Source organism: Pieris brassicae, chromosome 10 (genome assembly GCF_905147105.1).
Source record: "Pieris brassicae chromosome 10, ilPieBrab1.1, whole genome shotgun sequence".
NCBI lineage: Eukaryota > Metazoa > Arthropoda > Insecta > Lepidoptera > Pieridae > Pieris > Pieris brassicae.
The window spans coordinates 12355166-12380047 of NC_059674.1; the positions used below are offsets into that span (position 1 = coordinate 12355166).

General features: G+C 32.4%; 1 protein-coding gene across 2 annotated transcripts in view; it reads left to right on the forward strand.

Annotated features, from left to right (window-relative positions):
* The window catches only part of LOC123715199 (paired box protein Pax-5), a 69571-nt gene that overhangs the window by 38581 nt on the left and 6108 nt on the right, over nt 1–24882 (forward strand). For both annotated transcript variants that reach the window (XM_045670111.1, XM_045670112.1), the window contains exons 4-9: nt 8130–8295; nt 14599–14796; nt 19271–19376; nt 19696–19864; nt 21528–21613; nt 22242–22380. In XM_045670111.1, the coding sequence (XP_045526067.1) occupies nt 8130–8295; nt 14599–14796; nt 19271–19376; nt 19696–19864; nt 21528–21613; nt 22242–22380 (864 nt within the window). The remainder of the gene's footprint in view (nt 1–8129; nt 8296–14598; nt 14797–19270; nt 19377–19695; nt 19865–21527; nt 21614–22241; nt 22381–24882) is intronic.

A 24882-nucleotide genomic window follows, 5' to 3' on the forward strand; every position in this document is an offset into this window, starting at 1 on the left:
GGTAAATTTTACTATCTCAGATCATAGTCTTATTATATTATAATATAAAGCGACTAATAAGCACTATACTATGACAGTAATCAAACTGAACGCTTTGTATTCTGTGATATTAGATATGTATATGACTAATTTCAAAGATTTTAGACCGGCAACGCACTAGCGAGTCCTCTGGCATTGACGGTGTCCTTGGACGGTGATATCACTTAACATCTGGTGAGTCTACTGCCTGTTTGCCCTCTGTACCTAACAGAAAATATAAAACTCCAACCAGCTTCCAACCAACCAATTTCTAGTTGGTGACAATTTTCTCACATCTTCTAACACCAAAGGGGCTACAACCTCTTAGTTCTGGGCTTCAGATTTCTGTAAATGTTCCGTGATTATTTCTAATAGGCAAGTGATCAACCTTCTGTGACACACACACAAGGCATGCCGGTTTCCTCATGATGTTCAGCGATTATTAAATGCATCGGTGCATAGCTGGGGATCGATCCTACAACCCCAGAGATTATAGATGCACGTTGAAACTAGTCCAACATTGCTCTATAACGACTCTTACTCTCGTTTTAAAATAGTTTAAATGGTCGCCTCGTAGAATCTTTGAGTGGTTGCCTGGAAGAGATCGCTGGCATGTGATGAAGCCGCCAGTTGTACTCCTTTTTATTCAATAATTTTAATTGTACTATATCTCTGTATACCTGCAACGAATTGTTAATAAAAACCTATGTTTTTTTTTATTTGTTCTTAAAGCCAGGAAGTCTTTTATTTCAATGCGTATTAGTTTGTTTAAAGAGATTAGTCTCATGAGATTTTTGGTAATTTATACAAAAAGAAAAGCATCAAATTCAATAAAAAATATATATTACTCCACAACACTTGTAATATAACATGACGTCATCCAAAGGCAACGAACAAAAAAGCAATAATTTCATCCTAACAATAGAATCACTTCCTCATAAAAACATAAGCCACATATATAACACATGTATAAGAAAACCAACCGTACGTTATTGTAATACGATAGAAATTACGGTAACCGGTAACCAGAGACAAATTATACAACGCACACAGAATCGACGCATACATGAACAGTGCACGTACGAGGTCACGCACACATAGGTCGTCGCGTTTTAATTGGCGAGGGCGTGCGCGGGCGCATATATCACAGATCTTTGGAACGTAATAAGATTTAGAAAGGTTGTCTGTCTGGTATGAGTGTTTTGAAATGACCAGTCCGTTGCGTTGTTATTAGCATGGTTATGTAAAGTATTCGTTAATCGCTATCAACATAATTTATCGTCAGAGGTATTTGTTAATTAGTATCTATTGGTGCTATCAGCGTTATTTAAATTTTATATATAGGTAAATTATTTTTATATAATTTAATGGATTAATTTACCATATTAAATGGACAACTACCTACATTAGACTTACGTGTAGGTTAAACACTGGTAGGTGATCATATTGCAAAAAAGGAATTCAACATTGGAACTCCATGTGGAGGCGAAATAACTCAAAAGGAAAAAACATTACACTAACGTAAGATAAAACTATAGTCATATAAAATAAAGAAAAATTCAACTACAATAAAACTGTCGCTAAAAACTGGTTTAATAATACAAAAGGGAAACATTATTGACCGGATGTGGCCCCGACGCCATTGTGCGCCATCTTGTTTTTATTAAATCGCGGCATTTTTGTTGTGAACTTTATGTTAGCTTGTAATTATTTTTAATGTTAACGAACTCGGTAAAGTATAATGTTTTTTAATTTAAAAGCTAACTGACTGTGCTTTTGAAAGCTTTGTTTGAGCCTGTTCCCAAGTATTATTAGATAAATTGTGTCTCTTTGACTTTTATCAGTTCTACATAAGAACTGATACTTGTTTTCTTTTAGATTAAATGTCAATATTTACACTTACCATATTTACCACCAACGCACTTGCGAGCCTTCTGGCAATGAGAGTGTCCATGGGCGGCGATAACACTTAACATCAGGTAAATCTCCAGACCGTTTGCGTTACAAGAAAAATCATTAATAATATACTTGGATACGTCTGGAACTGTGATAAAGAATAACCAAACAATGAAACAAAAAATTTAACGGTTAGACAACTATACTTATCTTATCTTATTTTATATACTTAATAGCAATATGCAGACTTTGGAAAGAAACACTGACCACACCGCGTCACACACAACGCAAACCTACAAATTAAGTTACTTAAAAACAGACTTTGCCTAACGATTTTTCTCCTTCAGAGGCCTTTTCAGCTTTAACAAATTTGTTATAAACAAAATTTTTCATTTACCATTTAAATCTCTATACATTTACTAACAATCTTAAGCAACATCTCAACCTATTCTATGCTGAAACGGAAAGTATTCTTCTTGTGTAACAGTAGTTATAAAATTGTACGTCTTATGTAGAAATTATTACGTCAGTAAAATCATTAATATCTCAAATGGAAGAGACTAGCCCACGACACAGGGAATCCTAGTGTACTTCTTCTTAACTAAACATCCTTTTTTATTGTGTAAGTTATAGTTTTTTTTCTTTATTTCAAATCAAAATACATAAATGTAACCCTAAGTGTCCATTTAACCTTCAACCTGGCCGTTTAAAAAGATAATTAATTATAACATAGATCCCTCCGTCATGCATCAAAAAGCACCCGTGTTGGTTTTATAGCACTATTGTTTAGGAATTTGAGGTACAATATACCGGGATGGACAATTGTTTGTTATATGTTGAAAAATATAACATAAAGATTCCAACACACAATATTCTTAATTCTTTCCTTTATTATTCTTAATGCTGCCAGTATTAAAGGTAATTGCCAATTGGTAATTTTCTATTTAATATTATTGTTACTAGGTTAAGAATATTATAATAAAATACGTTTTGAATTTCGGAACACCATTCGTAAAATAATCGAAAAGATATTTTCTTTCAAATCAAAACAAATCATCGTAATGAACACCTATATATCAGTTTTAAATCTGAAAGGGCAGTGTTATGTAAGGGAATGTTAGGGCGTGCGCTCACGCATGACCCAGTCCTTGTTAACAATGCTTTATGATTTATTTCAAATCCTGTTTATGTCAGTTTTTAGGTAACATATTTATATTATGAATGAGGAAAACTTAAACAGATAAAAACCAATAGCGCTACAACCTGGTCTGACATTTCTGATTCTTGATCTTTGTTTCTTAATGGGCAAGAATTAGCCACTCTAATGCACTGTGATGAGCGGCCTGTCTCGCTCAAGTCTAATAAGGCAACGTATGAGAAAATGTTAATTGTGTACAAAGAAAGAAAATTGGTGGACAGTTGATATTCGAGCAATTTAATGATGTGAAAATGCGCTTACGCAGGCCCACGCCATAGTTGTCAATCTTGACGGGGGAACTGTAGCTGGCACTCAGCCCTTCGCTAGTCAGCGAAACAGTATGCATTAAAACACCTCAGTCCTTCACGCCCTTAAGGTGGGAGCTCGGGGTTCTCCAAGGTACCCGCCAAGGAGTTCCCTTATATCTGACATAGAGCTCAATCAAGACATGCGGTTCCAGACTGCTCGAGGCAGTTTAGAAGCTAGGCCAACACTGCTTGATCCACAAAGTGTTTGAAAATAAGATACTACTAAACATTTTCATAGAGTTAAGAGAAATATACTGCCAACAGTTATACATAAATAATAATATGATTATAGCACGCGAAACATCGGAAAAATTTAAAAGTATGTAAATAATTATAAGTTTATAAAAATACAAATAGCTTTAATCCGGTAAAAAATGTTTTCTTTCAATATGTTTTTGAAAAAAAACCAAATCGAAAAATTTAAATAAATACATCGATCAAAGTTTATCTTCCATTACAATTTATACAAATATTGTTTGCTGTATATAGGTAGGTATTAGATTTAAAACTAACATATTTAACAATAATCAATCAATTACAATATCAAATTTTATTTTTCAACAGTACTACCTACCTACTGGGTTAACAAATGTAGGAGGTAGACGGATTAATAACTGCGGTTGAGTTTCATCATCGGACGTCGAGGCAGAATACGAAATTCCACCAGTATTACCTCGAGGTCCGTCGTTCAACAAATGAGTGATTTTAAGGCAGTTCAGCCGTGCACCAGTAGGTACTGAGTGGAACCAGCTGCTCCCTAAAGTATATCCGAACCAATTTTACTGAGGGTCCTTCAAGAAAAGAGCGTACTAATTCTTAAAAGGCCGGCAAAGCACTTGCGTACCCTCTGGCATTTAGTGTGTACTGAAGTAATGTAAGTTCTGTGTCTAATGAGGGTACCACTTAACATCAGGTGATACTACTGCCGGTTTGCCCCCAGACCAACAAACACTGGATACTAGAAGTTCAACAAACATTATACATTGCGACGAACCAATGTTACATTACTCATAGTAATTTAAATAATATTAAATTTACTTCTGTGAGTTGGTCACATACAGATTTTATCAAAATGTATGCGAGTTGTAATTAGGTAAAGGTAATTAAGTAACAACCTATGAACCTAATTTAGATCAATAAAAATCTCTGTTTAGAAACTTACGAAATTTAGCACACGCTTGATGGCTTAAATAGACCATTATAATCAACTATACTATTTATTTAAAAATGCTAAATTAAATGATAGTACACCATACAGACACGTGTCCTTATTGGTGATCAGATGTTCGACTATGGTTATATATATATGGAACAATACATAACAGTCATGGACTAATGTACAACTTAATCCAACAATATTACATATAGATTACTTTCGGTTAAAAATAATGATAAAATGGATTTTGAATATTTAGGTTATTAAATTTTAGGGTTTAAGATTCAAACAGCCAAAATTTCTCATACAAACAAACATAAAGTATTAGAAAATGTACATAAATCTGTTTGTATAAGAAGTTTTTATACAGTTAGCAGAACACTTGACTTATAACCTAGGACTTTTGATGTCTTAGATGGCGTCCAGAATGAGCCTCCATCGGGTTTGGCTTCCCAGTGTTTGACTTCGCTACAAGCCTTTCCAGCTCTCTTTGCCTCATCTGAAATAGCTGTATACTTGCTATAAATTAATCTTCTTTAAGTATGTTTTAACATCATATGCTCATGCTAACTTTAGAAGCTGTACTTACAACTAACTAATAGAGGTCACACATATTGTGTTATTATTGTCGATACATCTTTGCGAACAAATCAAACTCTACAATACTCGTAGGTACGTTTTGCATAACATTGTTATGTAAATAAACTATGAATTTGCATAGAATATACCAGTTTTGTTGCGTTTTTTCTAGGTAGTACTTGCTTCCTCGTCAATAAATAATTTGCGATATGTGTTCTATTATTATACGAAGTATTTAATTTTCGATAGATTTTGTGAACAATTATTTTGGACACTGATTAGAGCAATTAATTTATTACCTGTTTAATTTTATTTCAAATGTATAGTGCTATTTCAAACAGTGTATTCATTATTCAATCAGATATCAAATCAAAATTTGTGCCCGCCGGAAACTAGTCAGGAAGCCTCTTCCCCTCCATTTGAATTGAGCAACGTTCTATTTTTAAACCGTGGCCACAGATAGATGTAAGTGCAAATTGCTTTGATTGCTCAATGCTTTTCTTGCAATCAATTCAAATTTACAAACAAATTAAATAAACCTTTATGGCTGTACCGAGTCTAAGGATTTTCATACATTATGTACTATTATTGCCACTAATCAGCTTGTCTCTCGACAAAAGCCTCCTACAAATGTCGTCATGTTTATGTGTCCTTCTATTTTAATTTTTTATAAATTGAAGAATTATTTTTATATGCATTACTACATTAATGGTTTTTAAATGTAATATACCATGATTTAGATAATTCCGTAAAATAAAGTTAAAAAAGACGGCGATATGAAGTTTAGACTGAGTTTATATTATAGCGTTACAATTTCTAATAACACTTTAATAGTATTGACATAATCTTAACCGCCATTCATAGACACACACAAGTAATAAAAACACAAGTTTCATTAATTCAAAGTAGTCTACTAAGCTCGACGTTCGATTTTCAAAATAAATTTCTAAAAGAAAACTCAGCTAATTACGTTTGGTACGCAAGTGGTGACACCTGGCGGATGACGTTAAGATTCCCGCCTAGTCCCCACTTCCGGGGCGCCATCTTGTCCGCCATTTTAATTACTTAAGGGTGCTTTTTTATAATCTTTAAGAGATTTGCATAACGAGATGTTCAAACGTTATTTCGGTTTTACTTTATTTATATTTAAGTAAAAGCTGCCTATATCTTGTATATTATAAGAAAATAACCACCAAAAGCTGATTTACTAATCAATTAAGAAATCTATTATCAGTAAATTAGCGCTAATGTGTCGTACTATGTGCGAGATTTCAAATGTTAATACGCCATATTATCCACGGTTGTGTACCAATGGACTCTCTATGTAAGCATTTAACATTCGCTCGAATTGTGAAGGAAAACATCGTGAGGACACCGACTTGCCTTAGACCCAAAAAGTTGACGGCGCTTGGCTCAGGAGGATGATGACGTATTTAGTACACACCTATTAAATTGACAAATGTTTATGAAACAATGGCAACAAAAAGGGTTGTACCTAACTAAGTTATTCTTTCCAAATGTTGTTTCGGCCTTTTCGATAATTAACTAAACTAATAAAACCAACTGGATTGATTACCCAGATGTTGACAGGTCACGGTGGATTCTTGTTGTATCTTTACAGCTTCAGGATTAGACAATGTGCTGTGTGTCCTTGTATCAATACAGCTGAAGAGACGGGGTTACATGTTCTGACCGACTGGACACGACTGATATAACACTAAACAAGCTATGGGCATAAAAGTAACAGAGATTAATTTAAAGGGAAATAATGTTCAACATTAGGTTAAGAGGCATTTGGGATTTAGTGTTAAAGTCGTACAAAAAGTTGTTACAAGAAATATATAGTAGTGTTTAATGATACCATTTACGTAAGCTATTTAATACCTCCGACAACTACATAGTCGGGGAATTATGTAGAATTATATTTAAAAAAAAGGTTCTAGTGCCCCTGATTTATTTTGAACTGATTACCTATGTGAGTGATAATGATAATAAGAATGAATGAGAAAACAAATTCAGTTTTTATTAGGATTAATAATGTGCATGATAATGTGTCTACGTATCTTTTGTCTTTCTTTAGATCCGTCACTTATACAAAACAAACCTGCATCTCAGAATCACCTCTAATCGGAAATTGTTAGTAATCTAGACCCGAAGGTTAGACCCTTACACTTACCAGATGTATTAAATAATAAATTTATATGTATCTATGCCTTTAAGGAAACAAAAGGCTGACTTTCTGTCTTAGGTGTCATTGTAGTCATTGTAGAACTACATTATTTACGAAAAACAATTCTATATGATTGCCAAAAATAAACCTGTATCCAACATTAAAAGCCCGCCCGGGTAAGACACTCTTACCCGGGTGGGGAGCTCACGAGGCGTGACCATCGATCCGTCACGCCTTGCGCCCGGTCGATACCCGGGTAGCTGTGATCTGGCTACGGATATCACAATCGATGACAAGTGCATTATTGCTTATTTATCAACTGTTTTGGAATGTGGTTCGACTTTACGGAAAAGAGTTGGTAACGCCAAAGAATTTTTTTGAATTTTGGTAACATAATTATAACTAGCTGCCCCCGCGAACTTATAGACTATATTTTCAGTAGTTCTACATACGTGCCGAAATAAAAGATGTGCCTTCTAAATTGCTTTAATTGTAGGCTTAGTTTTCCCATAAAAACGTTCCTCAGAATTCAAGAAATAAATTTTAAAAAATAATCGAAATAGTCCAGCCGTGTTTGACGTTCGCTTGGCAATATTTTTGTGATTAATTTTTACGTAGTAAATACTTAAATAATTAGTATAAAAAGTAGATCTCTTAGCGTAGAAAGTTATTTAAATTTCTGAATAATATAAGTATTATATGCCGCTTAAATTTTATTACGAAAAGCGTCATATTATAACTATATCCACAATGCAATGAAACTAATAAATATAAACACACAAATAATCATACATTTCCTTTCAGGTCATGGAGGCGTGAACCAACTAGGCGGCGTGTTTGTAAACGGGCGGCCGTTGCCCGACGTTGTACGACAGCGGATAGTCGAGCTGGCACACAGTGGCGTTCGGCCTTGCGATATCAGTCGGCAACTCCGAGTATCGCATGGATGTGTCTCAAAGATACTTTCTAGGTAAGTCTAAAACAGATGTTCGATCGAGATCGAGTATAGTTTCGGGGCAGATTTGCCTTTATAAGGCATTTGTTGTCTGGTGTATTAATGAATAAAACAATAATTAAAAGGACAGGCAAGTGTATTATAAGTATGCTTGTGTAAACGAGCAATATGTGTTCATAAGTCTACATTGTGTTGCCTATATCAATAAATGATTTTGACTTTGACTATGTACCTATGTATATTTAAATAGAAAGCTGAATTATATAACCACTAATTAATTAGCGCATAATCAATCAGGCTTAATACCTACAATAAACGCACGTAAACAGTTAAACCTCAGTTTACTTGTCCTGAAAGAATAAAGTTTTCTAATTGAAAATTCTAAAATAGAACTGATTCATAGATCACGTCTGCGTTCCGCGGCCTGCGCATGGCGCGTGCGCATGTTCATCCGTTAGTCACTTATGTCATTTACTATTGTTCTTTTGTTTGAGAGGTAATTTAAGAGGGTATTGGAATACTTTGTTTAAACATTGTATTATGTATAACAAAATATCGTTTTTCTTGTTCTTTTAATCCATCTTTATCGTAATATCTTGGCCACTGTGTTTTATATACTAGTTGTTGTATTTGGAGCCAAGAAATTAATTTAATCTTTTAAGCTTATGTGTGGAAACATAAACGTATTTTGTTAATGTAATAGGAGGCAAACGGGCAGGTCGCTCACCTGGTGTTAAATGATACCGCTGCCCATAGCTATCACATTGCCAGAAGGCTCGCAAGTGCGTTGCCGACCTTTTAAGAATTTGTACGCCCTTTTCTTGAAGGACCCTAAGTCGAATTGGTTCGGAAATACATCAGTGGGCAGTTGGTTCCATATAGTATTGACACAAATGAGCTGATTTATATTATTTTCTAATTTTAGTATATTAGGACGAATAATTACGAACTAGACCTTTTTTATATGATATTTAAGGACCTGACGTGGCTTCACACGGTAAGGCACTTTTTGACTCAAGGATGATAATATGACTCAAGCGATATTGTGTATCTTATGTATCTAATATTATATATTTTATTTTTTATTTAATTTTATATACTTAGTTTTGTTTTCGACATTATCGTACTGTTTTGGCATCGTAAGGATAGTGTATGTATTTTATGTGAAGAAATAAACAAATAAGATTTTAAAATTAATTGGTACCGACTTGAGAGATACAAAAGCTTCAGCGGCTTTCTTTTCCATTGATGATCGTTTTCAGTCACTATTCACTTTTGCGATGTTAATGGTCGTTAGATGAGAACCTACTAGATTTGGGCAAATCTTTCATCACATTTCGTTTGCTTTTGAATGCTATGTAATAAATATTCTTGCACATGCTTTCTGAATTCGATTCAGTAAGCAGTAAGCCTTCTGTACATATTTAGAGACATGTAATTCCATTGGTGATGCATTTTTTTACATTGTACAACATCATAATGGGAAAAGTATAACCAATATGAAGTTGTATACAATAGTTTGTATAATATAACCAATCAGCACTGTATCTTTATAAGAGATACAACTCAAACTACGCGCGAAAACAGTTGTGCCAATCTAACAACAAAAATAACAAAATTTGAACCATCATTGGAACCATCAACAAATTATCAATTCTTGATACTTTATCGCACAAATAATTATATTTAAAAATATATCGAAGATTCTAGAGCTACTGTATAATTCTTAGAAGCTACATCAAAAACAATTTAGCATTATGGCTTGACAAACAAATTCATAATACAAGTATTGTATGTTAACTTAATAAACCCCAAATGAAATCCCAACTCACAATGATATGAATGAAACGAGCATCGGACACTGCTATTGTCTGATTTAAATTGAAACTGACCCACTAGGGATGGAACAACTGGATTGTCGATGTTAAAGTCCAAAATCGTTAAAATTAAAATCACCACACGCGTTTCCAGTAACACTTTTTCGCTGTAATTTTAGCTTCATAGTTCGGCCATTAGTGTGCTTACACCATCGAAGTTTAGGGTGATCATTTTATACCTACAAATCCGAAACAATTCCAAGGACAACATGCTGGGAATTATAATGATATAATCTGTGTGTTATTCGTTATTTACGCTGCTATTTAACTTACAACGGTGACTGGATCTACGTATATAACATATTTATTGCTATAGTATGTTATATTTAAATAGATGTAGTTAAACTAACGACGCAATTAGAATGTACATTACTATTTCGTGTAAAATTACGAATTTTATTGATTTATTTCGTACTCCTACAAGTCAAAGCTTAAATTGTGACAAGGTCTGGGCGATACAAAACTGAGTTTTTTGCATTAGGGTTGATGTGAGGAACATGAAACAAATCAGCAAGAGTACGAATGTAGTAGTGAACTACCATTACTTTTATCTGCAATGATGTGAAAATTATTATTTAGTAAGAATTTTGAATATTATTTACCATTTTACAAAGGTTATAAGTTATTATATTTGAGACATTTATCGACCCTAGTAGGTACATCCCTATTCCCGCGGGATCGCCCTGAATAGAAACAGTTGGTATTGTTTTTCAATTTATTTGCCCCGCGCGTCTCTGTTTTGAATTTATACAACAATGCAAAGCTATTTCTGTCTTCCTGTTGTCATATTTCTACATACATCCCATTGGGTATATACGGGATTGCATCAAAAATGTCTTGTATCCATTAAAATATTATTGGAAGCTTATAAATTAAAAAGAAAGAACGTTAAAATACATTGTTATAATTAATTTATGTTAATAAGCAAAGTACAAACGAACTGTCAATTGTTTAATACAACCCACCCATCAGTGTCAATGAAATTTTCCTGGTTTATATTAAAACCGAAATCAGAAAGTAGTCCAGTCTTGTGTCCGTATATAATAATTATTACCTTTTTTCTGTCTGTACGTCGGCAGGCAGAAAGCGTGACCATTGCCACACTTCCGTTTTATCACATAGATAAATTTTGAGCCTTATAACCATGCAACAGAGTTCAAATTTCGCCTGCTAATAAGGCCACTGTACGCTTGGCAAAGAAACAATGTTACGATTTTATATTTCATAGGAATATCTGTTTTATTCGAGGTAAATAAGTGTTGAATCGCTGTAAAGCAATTCACGTACGAATTTTGTTTAGAATTACGAATTAAAGTAACGCACGATGATCTAGATTTTTGTTATCTTTTAATTTATCTAATATAGTTAGCTGTTTTCGAAACTGGACTGAACCGTGTTTTATTTCACAAAAAAAGTATATGAGACGAAGAATTAAGAGTTTGACTATAAAAAATAATATACTATAATAAAATAATAATAATACCATCATATCGTTATTATCTTTCATAATTATGTATATATATATATATTTGTGGATGCTTGGCGGACCCATGCGGCTTCTTCAATACGATCCCCTCTTGAGTTGTGTGCGATATTGTGGGCTACTCGTTTGACAAGAAGTTGCATGGATCTGGTTAGCGCTGCGTCTTCTCAAGTTCTCATGTTATTTTCCCATTTTATATCATTTCTGTAATATATATTCATACATAGATATGTTCAAATACAACGAGTACAAACAGATGTTTGTACTCGTTGTATTTGATGTTTGAGAGCAGATATAAAATAAAATATAATAAATAAAGTCGGATTTTAGATATGACACTAATTATGAGGATGTTGATATTTCTAACTTACCATAGAATATGTGAGAAAGTATTTGAAGAGGCGGAAAGACTTTGACTTTGTTTAGCAGTAATAAGTGTTAATTGTCATTTGTGTAGTGTTAAATTTCAGTTTACTTTATTTTTTTTCTTTTTTTGTCTATTAATATACATATGTTTTCTGTTTCATATATATTGTTTATCTATGTAATCTGTTTTGGCTTTGTATATTGTCTAAGTGTTTTGTTTAAATATATGTATGTTAGATGTAAGATTACTAATCAATAAATAAGCTTTATCTGTCTTATCGTGATATCCGAGTTGCTATGTTTCCTTCAAACTATACACGTTCAATTAGCTAATTACTACTACTAATTATCTAAATACTACTGAATATAACTACTGCCGTAGCGAACGTATATAACATAATTATTGGTAGACAAATATACAAGTACCTAATAAAAATAAAAATATTTGATAAGTTACTAAAACGAATTACGACGTTATAAAACATATCATTCTTTAGAAGAAACATTATACATATATAAATTGTAACACAATGTATAAAAAATATTTATATTTTCAATATTAATACAATATATAACCAATAATACTTGTAATCCAATTTGAGGCGTATTAAACATATTGCCGATCTTGATAAGGCTAATAAGCTTAGATTAGAGCTTACACACTCCACTTGTATCAATAACTGAGGGTTGTTTGTAGTTGCTTACCGATTCCAAAGCTTCCAAGCTTTAATTAATAAGTATTTATTAAAAATTGTTTGAAAATTAAACTTTTATATAAATACATAGCACATGACAGGTCTCAGGTTCAATCATCACCATGATAATAATGTAACAAATTCTTTCTGTAATCACTTATTCTCAACAAGCATTATCAGCAGCAATAATGTATAGTAGTTTCATTGTAATGTAAAAGAGCATATTCCAGGGCACATTACAACAGAGAACCCGTTGTCCCAAAGGACTTAAATATACCCTTGTACTCTGTACTGTCAAATATAAATTGTATTGAGAAGTGTCAGTATTTTTACATTTTCTAGAGAGTTATAATTAATATTGCTTTAGTTTAAGCCACGAAGAAAAGCTAAACCTTTAATGTAGTCGAGATTGAAAATTCACTTGGGTTGTTAAGTGAAGTGTTAGTACAAGGTTCTAAACAAGTCAATAATATTGTCTTTGGTTTATATGAGTGCATATTTTATACAAGTTATGATTTTGTGACTGTGTGTGTGACTGTGATTTTAAAACAGTACAAAATCCTATCTATGACATTTAATAAGACGAAATATATATTTTCTTACTGAAAAACAATTCTGTTAAGATTTTATTTCTTCAAACTGAATCGGACCACTTTTCCTCACGTCTGTCCACTCTCATAGGGTGTGATCACACTCATAATTGACTTATCAAGATACACCCACCCCTGACACAAAATTACTTAAGTGCGGTGCGATCCGATTAGATTTATCTACTTGTCGTTACCAAGCCACTTACGGAGGTTTTTGATGCAAAATATTCCGACAAAAAATTATGAAAAAGTTCTGGTTAATGTGTCTTAAAAAAAATCAGCTGCTCTACAACCTTTAAGATCGTGACATGATCATTTTTATGTCACACACAGTCGACTTTTTTGGTTTGATGCCTAGAAGCATGGATCTTTCCTCGCGATTTTTTCTTCACCATACGTTAGTGCGCTACTGAAAATCCATTGGAGCACAGCTGGGAGTCGAACTTACGAACTTATAGATGGGTCACACGCTGAAGCCACGGAATACTTCGCAAACAAACTAACTCACTCATAACTTGTAATGCTTGAAGTTAATAATTTTAAATTAATAAAATCAAAGGAAATCGTTACAATGTTACGTCGTCTAAATACGTTTGATATAAAAATATTATAAAGCTCTGTTAAAAATAAGCTGAAAAAGCTCCTCTGAAGCTTTGCATACATCTCAATCATCTGGTGTAATATCATGTTCTTTAAAATAATCGAGCTTTAAAAATTTACGAAGGTATTAACGCTAATATATAAATGTAACAATAATATGTAAAACTTATAAATCCCTTTTGTCAAATATTTTAATAACTACTAAACCAACGTTCATACATTAAGATTGTTACTCCATCAGACTGACAAACATTAGGTAACTTAAAAATAGGGTTGCAATAATCGAATTGTTATAATAACCCTCCATTATTTTATTGAGCAGTCAAAATTTAATTTAGCTTTAAGGCCATGTCCCGTGGGAGTGGGCCGTTCCTTGTTTATGGTTGATTTGGGAATACATTGATTGTATAGTGATGAGGCAATATGGTGTGATTTCGCGCTGGTATATATTTTATAGGATATCGCGCTTAGAATCGAATATTTGTTATTGTCATAAAACTGTGATCATAATTTGTATGGTATTTAAAGGTCAATAAGTGTTTGTTTTCTGAAATATTAGACTAAAACTTACTTCAAATATCTAAACTAAAACCTGTACGTGATAATTAAAATACCTAAAACTATTATCTTATATTTAATATAAGCGCTTAACAAGCCAACAAGCGTTTTATATCACGTTAAACTAGATAATTTCTTTTCCTTTCCAGGTACTATGAAACGGGTAGCTTCAAGGCCGGTGTGATTGGCGGTTCGAAGCCGAAAGTGGCTACACCACCCGTAGTCGATGCTATTGCTGCATACAAGAGAGAAAACCCTACTATGTTCGCGTGGGAAATTCGTGATAGACTTCTCAGTGAGGGCATATGCAGTCAGGACAACGTGCCCAGTGTTTCAAGTATTAATAGGTAAGTATTTTAACAGTCCGGGCTCGAACTTTCCTTGGGCGGAAAATGAATCATTCTGATTTTGTGGTTGGTTGATCATTCAGGGCGCAAGTTTTATGGGATTTATTTTACTTATTTGTGAATTATCATTTATTTACTTTTTGAAACTTACACTACTAGGGACGGGACTAGAAAAAGAAATCTTGTTGAAAATGCAAATGCAATTGCTGACCCAAAATAATTTTGAGTTTTAAAAAAAATAACCCTTTATTGCAGCTTTCGGTCTTAGAAACTACTTGTATATTAAAATTATTATATTAAGGAACATCTTAACATATGCGTTCAGTCCTTTAATTTATTTAAAAATCTTTTTTTGAGAATTTTCTTTTGCCTTATTTAGCTTATATATATATTAATTATGAATCATTAACCCTAAGATTATTTATTTTAGATTTTAGTTAGTAGAAGTTTTACAAGTAATTTTATGTTTTTTTGTTAATTACTTATGCACTCACTTCCTTTTTTTACTATCGATACTAAGGTCGAAGGCAGGTAAATAAATACTTTGGGTACAAAGATGGTAAAATATTGAAATCACGCATAACACATTTTCTCTAAAGATCTCGCCATCATTGCTTTAATAATCAATAAGTTTATATTATACCAAACCAAATCGAAACAAATACTGTATACGTAATAGGTATAGGATAACCCCTGCACTTATCGAGAGCGATAGAGTTTTATTGTTCTGTAATGGACTCGAATGAGGGGAGACTAGAGTCTTACACTCTCCATGTTACAATCACACGAACTAACGTTTTCGTATATCATGGTCGTAAAAAATGTATTAATGTTTTATCAAACGACTTCACTTTTTTTATTTGATAAAAAATAATTATTATCTTTCTAAATCTGGTCGGAATATTATTAGTTGTATCACTAAAACTCTTCTGAAATTTTCTAGGCGCACTTGCAAAATGTATGCAATGTGCTGGATTATTCCTCTAGGCCCGTATCTGTAGACATACAGAGATACGACTCTGACAGTATTACTAGTTATCACCAATGCAGGACAATTGGTAATGCAATACACAGATTTTTTATAGGAATCATATTATATTTAAATAATATATAATACTTCTTAATTGGCTATAAACGCGATTTTTTCTAGTATTTACAGCCGTCTTCGTATAGTCTTACGATTCAGCCCGCGTCAACATTCGTTAAATTAACTAAACTCGTACCATAAGTCAATCTAAAATCGATGGTTTAAAGCAACGTTTATCAATGTTGCACTTATCTTCCAATCAATGGAATTAACAGTTATCCAAAGTGTTGCCAGATTAGATATTTGTAATCTCGCTACCGTTTATTAATTTATTTTATCTTTGATAGATCGTATTTCGATTACATGCTTTATTACACACATATTATTTAAGATTAGATTAAGCGGTTTAATTAAAATCCAGATAAAAATATGTATATTGTGTTTTGTAAATAATGTTATTAGTATTTTCACGCAATTAAATTAATATACCTAAGATAGGAAGACAATGTAAAACTAAAATATGTACTTAATTTAACAGCATTATAGAAATCACTAATGTTTAGTGACAGCTCAAACCAATATAATTTCACATTACCATTCCCAATATCAATAAAAATAATATTCAAATAAATCAAAATTCCCATAACCCTTAGTTCACGAAAAATGGAAATTCTCGAGAAATCTTGCTAGTTTATATGTTTATTATATGTGAATGGCAATAATTCAATGGATGTAGCGGAGGATTTCCGGTGCGCGCGGAGCACGTGTCCCTGTTTCCGATGCCGCCATCTTTGTAACCCCCCCCAGCTTCCGGTTACTTACAACCCCTTGTGTTGGCCATGAAAAGTGTTTAAGTTTATTTCATATTTTGCGCCTTAACATAGTGCTGTTGATTATTTTAACACAGACTATATATAATTTATAATATTAAATAATAAAATTTAATTTTTAAAATACAAAGTTTGTATAGTAAAATAGAAAATGTATGCTTGTACTAGTGTACACACGTAAGAAGTGAAACTTCTTTAAGACTTTATTTTTCGAAAAATAATCTATAATACGCCACTTTACAGAAATTGGTTAAATAAAATAAAATAAAAAGCCTTTGTTAAACTTTATCTAATTTTGATAAAGTTTTACAAAGGCTTTTATTATCATAGACATGAATACAAATAATATAATTATTTCATTTTACCTTATTACTACTAAGATTATTACAGAATTTCATTAATTGTAATAGAATTAATACTATTATTGTTATCGTTATTATATATTTTTGTTATTAATGGCTTCGAAGCTCTTCGATCAATCGTGGTAGGGACAAGAAAAATAAACCGAAAAATGTGACGGTATTTTTTTCCAACGCCGATAAAATTTTTAAATTATAAGTTGATCACTTTGAAAATTGCATTAAATTCATAGTTGCAGTCAATTTTAAAGCAATTCACTGGAGGGGTCATTCTCGCCCCCATACACGTGTCGGACACGCGTGCCTAATGTCGTGTCGTGTCGTCTACTGCGGTCTATTCAACGTTAAATACGATTCTACTTAAATGGCGATATTAGGGCTTACGTTAAGAGTGTTACGCAATTTACAAATCAATATATGTATGTAGAAATTATCAGTATTTCGTTAAGTCAGTTATTTTACCAAGTTGTAAGACATAAGAACGACGCTATTGAAGAAAATTATGATGCTACCAAAATTATTTCTTTACTTTGCCATTTAAATCTTTTTTTATGGCAAAAGTCATTAAATCTATATATACGTTGCTATTAGAATACATTGATTTTTACTAGTTTTTCAATGCCGAGCTTGGATTATCAAAATAGAAATTCATCTAGACAGATATAAAAACTCTTTGTTTTTAATATATTTCGTCATAATATATATAAGTAGTATTTTAACATTTTACTAGTATATAAACAGACTTAAAATAATGTGAAGATTATAACACCGAATCAGTCTTTGCCCTCTGCCACAACTGAATTAAAAAAACGCGGGATTGCTAAAAGACATTTTTAATCGAGGGCCCGTCGCTAGCTAGTAATTGAAGCCATAATTCTACCAACCCCAATTTGACATTTGAGTTTTTGCGTGCGAAACTGAATAATTTGTCAGTTAGACATTTTGGGCTTGTGGGGGATGAAAGATGTCAACAAGAGATTTATTTTGATTTGAAAATTTTATAACGATATTTAAATTATATTATTCACATTTTTTATTTATAATGTAAATCGACTATTCATTAGTTGATGTATCGTTCAAAATAATTCTTTTCACTGATTTAATCTTAATAATTTAATTAAAACATGAATGAAATTAAATGTTTAATAAAACTAAAGCTTAAATCTCTACTCCTCTCTTTTCTTTTTTTAATTATATTACTATATTCTTGCACGTTGTCGTATAAATAATATTAAATAAAAAATGTCGCTATTTTTCGTTACACAAGGGTGATCAATCACAACCCTCTGATGAGTATATTACGACCTGACCTTTTTGATAAGTTGCGAAACAATTTTTGCATATGTCAACCCACGAGATACTGGCAATACTTCAACGGAGCCATTATCCATCATGGCGGTAAATGAAGTGTCAGCGAGATGGCGGGAATCATTCCTAAGTTGATGACTTAATTTCAAATAGATAATGTTGTGGATTTACCGTAATTTTTTATTTATATTTATCATTCTGTTTTTTATTTATAGATATAACGTGATATTTAGCGCAGTAAAATAAGTTTTAAAAACGTTTGTGAAATTCGTGTGTGGCGTAAAGAAATACAAGTTATCAAAATAATACAGATGCAAGCATTAAATTTTAGCTGATTTCGGTATTTTAAAAACTTCCTTGTTTATTATTATATATTATCATATATGATTATGATATAAAAGTGAAATCGTAGTATCCTATAGTTAATATTTTTAACTCAATCCTTAAAAACAACTCTATGTTGTACCTGATTTTGAGTAAAAGCTATTATCTTACACAATTATTCTTATTTGAAGAATATTTTTATTTATACTAAAGAGAAAGAAGCTCTTTTTCTTACGTTCATATTGCTCTTCTGTCTGAAGTAATGCTCGTTATTATTATTTCTTACAAAATTATGATCCCAATGACAAGTAATATGCATTAGTAAAAAACCCCTCCGACCACGCCACGTGCCGCGACATAGCAATGCAATTTACATCCGACCGCTGCGATTTGTTACGCTTCCGATGTTCTATATATCACTTTTTGCATTTTAATGATTTATTACTTGATAAGTTCGGGGAGAACTCTTGCGAAATCCTGCGTTAGACTTGACTCCTTTGAGGCTTAACATTTAGAATACTTAAAAACAAATATTTATAACGAATCGAAAACTAATAGTTTTACCATGAAATCGTAATTAAAGGCTACAGATAAAATCCATACTTTACCTTCAACGTTTGTTACAGAATTGTTCGCAATAAAGCAGCAGAAAAGGCGAAGCATGCGCACAATCAGCAGCAACAACAGCAACAAGAGCAAGAAATTACTTCTGCTCAAGGAAGTGTTGTTTCTGTGAGTTATTTTTTTATCCACTTCAAAAAGCCGTAGGAGAAGGTTATCAATTTGATGGTTATTTTTTATGTTTATTCAAGCGTAGTTCCTTCTTCAGTTGTGTCAAATGTTTATTTACAGCGGGTATAAATCATATAATATAGTGTATTGGAATAGGCATAATTTATTTATTTATATGCAAGGATGTTTCAACGATTACATAAAGCTATCTAATAGGGCGTTAGCATTTTTACAATTTTAAAATAAAAGTGCTAAAAAATACTTTTTTCAATTCTCCATTCGTTTTATTTCAATCAACTCAAAACAAATTGTTTCGCAGGTGATAACCCATGCTGGTAACGCGGGAACAACAGCAGTTCTATCACCAACAACAGAACAACACGTAACCAACACTGGCAGCTACAGTATCAACGGTATACTTGGCATTGAGCAGGTGGAAAGTCTGCATAATGGCAACGGACTGAAGAGAAAGAGGCACGAAGACCAGGGTAAGTCTATTAGGAAAACTGTGTTCTTTGATATCGTAATAGCTATTGTCAATGCTAAGGAAAACTCGTATAAGAAATCGTTTAAAATAACAATAAAATTTGTTCTACAGTTTCGACAAAATGTCGACTCTCACTGAATTTGTGTTTATGAAAAAAAAAGAGGACTTTGCCTAAAATATTAATGAGTCTAAACTTGCATCAGAAACCAACTTTAATTGTTCTATTTATTTAAGATTTTTAACTACTAAAATTGTAATTGATATTTCTGTCTAACTACATCCTTCAACTTTCCTGTACAAAGTATTATTATTCCTTCTCGTTATGACTACTACTAAGCTACTATATGGTATCAAAGGTAGCGTAGTTTGAAACATTCCAAGTTATTAATGTAACACATCGCCACATGGGACCGACAATATGCCCCACACTATGTTATATACGTTATGTATGAGAACAGGGATTAAAACACTGTGGACCCCGCGTAGCGCGTCTTCGCGTCGCGATAGTGCTGTACAACTACTGTCGATAAAGTTATATTTCATAGCTTAAAGGCTTTATATAAACACTTATTTTTATATATAGAGAACAAGTAAATAATTAACGCATTAAGGAAATGGTAATCAAGCAAATTAACAAACTGATCGGTTGCTACGTTAAAATAGCTTATGTACATACTGAAATGAATTGGTTTTACATAACATTAAAATACTTATTAATTAAGTTTAACAATATTGTTTGCGTGGCATATATCATAAAGAAAGAATATGACAAAGTTTAATATTACGTGACACTTTTTTAGTTTTAATATGCGACTATTACATATATCGATACTTTTAAATCGACATCGTTCCATCCCTAGTGTCCCTTCCATAGTGGTGTGCGCTGAGCGGAACCAGCAAGATTTACTGTGCTATTAAAGCGAGCACAAATTGTGGCCATATTATATTAACTTATAACTTCTCTTTAAATTCTAACCCCTTTTCCGTAGTCGGATGTGAGTGTCATAACCGTACATTATCTCATTCCTGTGAAAACGTATATTTGAAAATAAAATAAATGTATTAAAGTTTAATATGGCCCCTTTGTTACAAATTCATACAAAGTATAATAATAACTAGAAATGTAATTGGAAAATTAAAACAAATTTAAAAAGTTTGGTCGCTGTGGCATTACGACTGGCCTACTTTTAATATTGGCATGTTATCGCTGTATTGCGATACTTATTCGTTGAGCGAGGAAAGCACCAGCTCTGGAGTCACCGGTACTTTCTTCCAGGCGCCGACTCAACTTTTTAAGTCTTAAAAAATCTTCAAACATTTTCATTACAATCTAGTTAATGGAAAATTCATTTAGAAAAATTATATACAGAGAGAAAACAAATACATTTATCGTCCCTGTGGCCCTATGCTTATCATATATAGAGTATAACGTCCCAAGTTCTGAGTCCGATTCCTGGGTCAACAATTATTGTTTCAGTTTGGTACAGACAAATTAACATCTACGTAAAAAGTAAGAAATTGACAAAGAATTGGAAATTTTGTGTCCAGTCTATTTGGAGCAACACTTTGGACCTTCCAGATTTATAAATTTTGAAATTATATTCTGAGTGAATTATTTTATTCTTACTGGTGAATACTTTTTAAAAAACTATTTTATCCAACAGATGAGAACAGAGACTTCAACAGCCATTCGGAGGATGACGTGAAGAGACAGAGAAGTCACTATAATGGAGATCAAATCTACTCTAATGTGAGTACAGTTATACAAATAATTGCTAAAAGAATAATTTTGGTAAACTTTTGAAATGTCAGTAAAATTAAACAGTGACTAAAATAGTTAGTATAGATAAAAATCAGTGGCACTGCAACCTTTTTAGGTTTGGGCCTCAGATTTCTGTATCTGTTTCATGAACTTTTGTGAATCTGATAAGCAAGTCGACTTTTTGGGTCTAAGGTAAGACGATTTCCTCACGATGTTTTCCTTCACCGTTTAAGAGAATGTTCAACACGCACATAGAAAGAAAGTCCATTGGTGTAAAGCTGAGGATTGACTCTACAAGGATGAGAGTCTAGTTAGCAGCTCCAGTTACTATTTCAAAAGTTTGGTTCTGTGGTATTGTACCTTTAAGCAGCATTTCCTCGTATTGCGATTCTTATTCGTTCAGCTATGTGGTCACAGGCGTCAACTTAAATCTTTAATTAGCGCCTGTGCACTTGAACCCGACGGCCCAATAGTCTACTCCAGAGGGAACAAAATTAAAGTCGGAAAAATGAACATTATCTACTATTTAATTTATAGTTAACCTATTTAAAAATTTGAAAAACCTTTGATATATTTATAAAATTTACTCAACATGTAATGATAATTCTTTTGACAGCTATGGTCATCATCAAAATGGAGCTTAAAAGACGAATATAAGTTACTATCGGAGCTAGGAGGAAGTACGGGTTACTACGGCGAGCTATTCGAAGCGCCCTACGAACATCCTGCGCACCCGCACTATGCGTCACACTCCGGTTAGTATTATTTATTTATCTTCATAAATTATCGCCCTTGCAAAAATTTTAATTAGACAGAAATATTTAAAAAAAAAACAAATGAAAGACCACTTATGCTTTTTTCTATATTTCTTTCACAACCTTCACAAGCAAGTATTCCGTGTTTTGTAGCACCTAATAAGCTGTCTAAGTAATCAGGCTCGTGTCACGAGCGACCACCATTTCATCAAGTACCAATTTTTAAAACTACCGTCATTAAACCATTATTAGTCACGCCCTGAAAATTGCTATGGTGACATGCGGTTTGTTGTACAGTGTCAGCTAGGATATTATACTATCGCTGTAATCATATTTAATATATTCTGATAAAAAGACATAAACTGTATTAACAAATTTTGTCGTTTAGTTCAAAGCGCATATTTTTTATTGAAACGTATATCATTTGGTTTTAAGATTTTTTTCTATTATTTCTGAATTATATAGATAGTTCGATAATTATAATAATTCATACAAATAAAACCTTAGCACGGATACTTTTAAAGTAAAATACATGTTTGTTAACTTAAGTTCTAGTATGTCTTCAATAGTTACATAGTAAAATAATTATATACTAACGGGTTTTTTTTTTATATTTACAAGAGGGTAAATTAAGTCTGGGTTACTTAAAAGCCACCATATTTGACGGTACTCGGGAAGCCGACGGCGCTAGTTATCTGATAATTTATTTAAATATATACAGGCAGCTGGTTTAACGCAGCTCTATCCTTCCTATTAATACGTTTCACGAGCTTAACATTTTTTTACTAGAAAACTTCCTGTTTTACGACCTAGAGGTCTTTGATACGTTTGCTGACTTCTCCAGAGTTATCCTATTTATTAATTTGTCAGGTCACTATAAACCTTCATTTTAATCAAATACCTTCCAATTTATCAATATTGTCTCTAAAATGCTAATTACATAGCTTTCAGTGGAAAACACCCTAAAACATAGACGGTATAGCACATAACTGTTCCTAGATTCTTTGGTTGCGGTTGAATTGTTGACATTCAACACCAGAGGTCGCGGATTCAATGCCGTTTTGACTTCCTCATTATTGTTTTTACTCTAAGCATAACACGGGGAATTGGTTTTTAAATGTTATACAAAAAACAGATAACTGATGAAACAAAGCAACAGGATTAACAAATATTAATTATGTCTACGATGTTATTTAATTTAGATTTTGTATTACACTTGGAGAACAACAGTTAAATATAAAACCTATATCGGGATAACTGCGATACCTATTTCCACGATTTTTGAGAAATTGAAAATCTTTCAAATTAGGTAAACTTCGAACACCTATCGTTTCGAGATCATAAATAACTGCATCCCATCAACGTTGCCTCGGTTTACCTGGTTTTCTCTTGGCACCAGGTTGTGAGTTCAGTAAAGATTGTTATTCTGTGGTCCGCAATTCGGTACACATGTCCCAAATATTTTATGAATTGGACGATATTTGGTACAATTTTATAAAGATCTTCAAATAATGTATACTTTACTAATATAAATCATATAATAGGATTACTGATTTGGTTTCCATTTACATTGTACTTTTAAATTATGTTTTAAATCTAAATACAGAAATATATAATATATTTCCTAATGACTTGAATTCTATTTGAAAATTTAATGTATTCTATCATTAAAATGAGGAATTTTATATCGAAGCGAATGAAGTTCTCATAGAACAAGTTGTAATAGAACTCTGGGAGTGCGGTTATTGCTATCAAATGATTATTCCACTTGTTTACGATCACATGGGAAATTATTAGACCACTACACTTGTGTATTTATTATTATATTGTTATTACCAGTAGGGTTTTTTAGTTTACCGAAGAAGAGAGACATGAAAACCATTCGAAGGAGACCTTCCTCCTTTGCCAATCCAATTAATGTCTTTATGATTTATTCTAAAAAAACATTATCACTATAATATCTAATAAGAATACTCTTAAATAAGCTTCAATAGCTGATAACTATAGCGGTGTACAATTTCATGTTATTACGAGCAAGTAGCTCGTGAGTAATGTTTCTCAAGGAAATTGTCATGTCTTAGATTAAACAAAAGCTTTGATTAATCTAAGACATGATGAGGATACTTGTATAGATGTAATCTACCATCTAAATGATAAAAAGCTGCGCTATTTTAATAATATGAACCATACATTTAAGAATAATTCCACTTAGATATAGTTATGCTTAGAAATAATTAGATCTTCACTTTTTTCTCAATCACATCTCTAACCTATTTTCCCAAAAGCTAAACACAATACCTTCTAGATGAAAAAGTAGTAATATAAAACGTTTTTTGCTAATAACCATCGCTACGCCGTAAAAAGTTAATACATTTTCCAACATTGTTTTTAGTTTAGGCAATAAATTTTAAGCTCACAAAAGCTCACCGTTTAATGAATTGACAAAAATAAAACAGTTTAGAGGCGTTCAAGTTAAATCGCTCGCAATTTATACCTCAATCA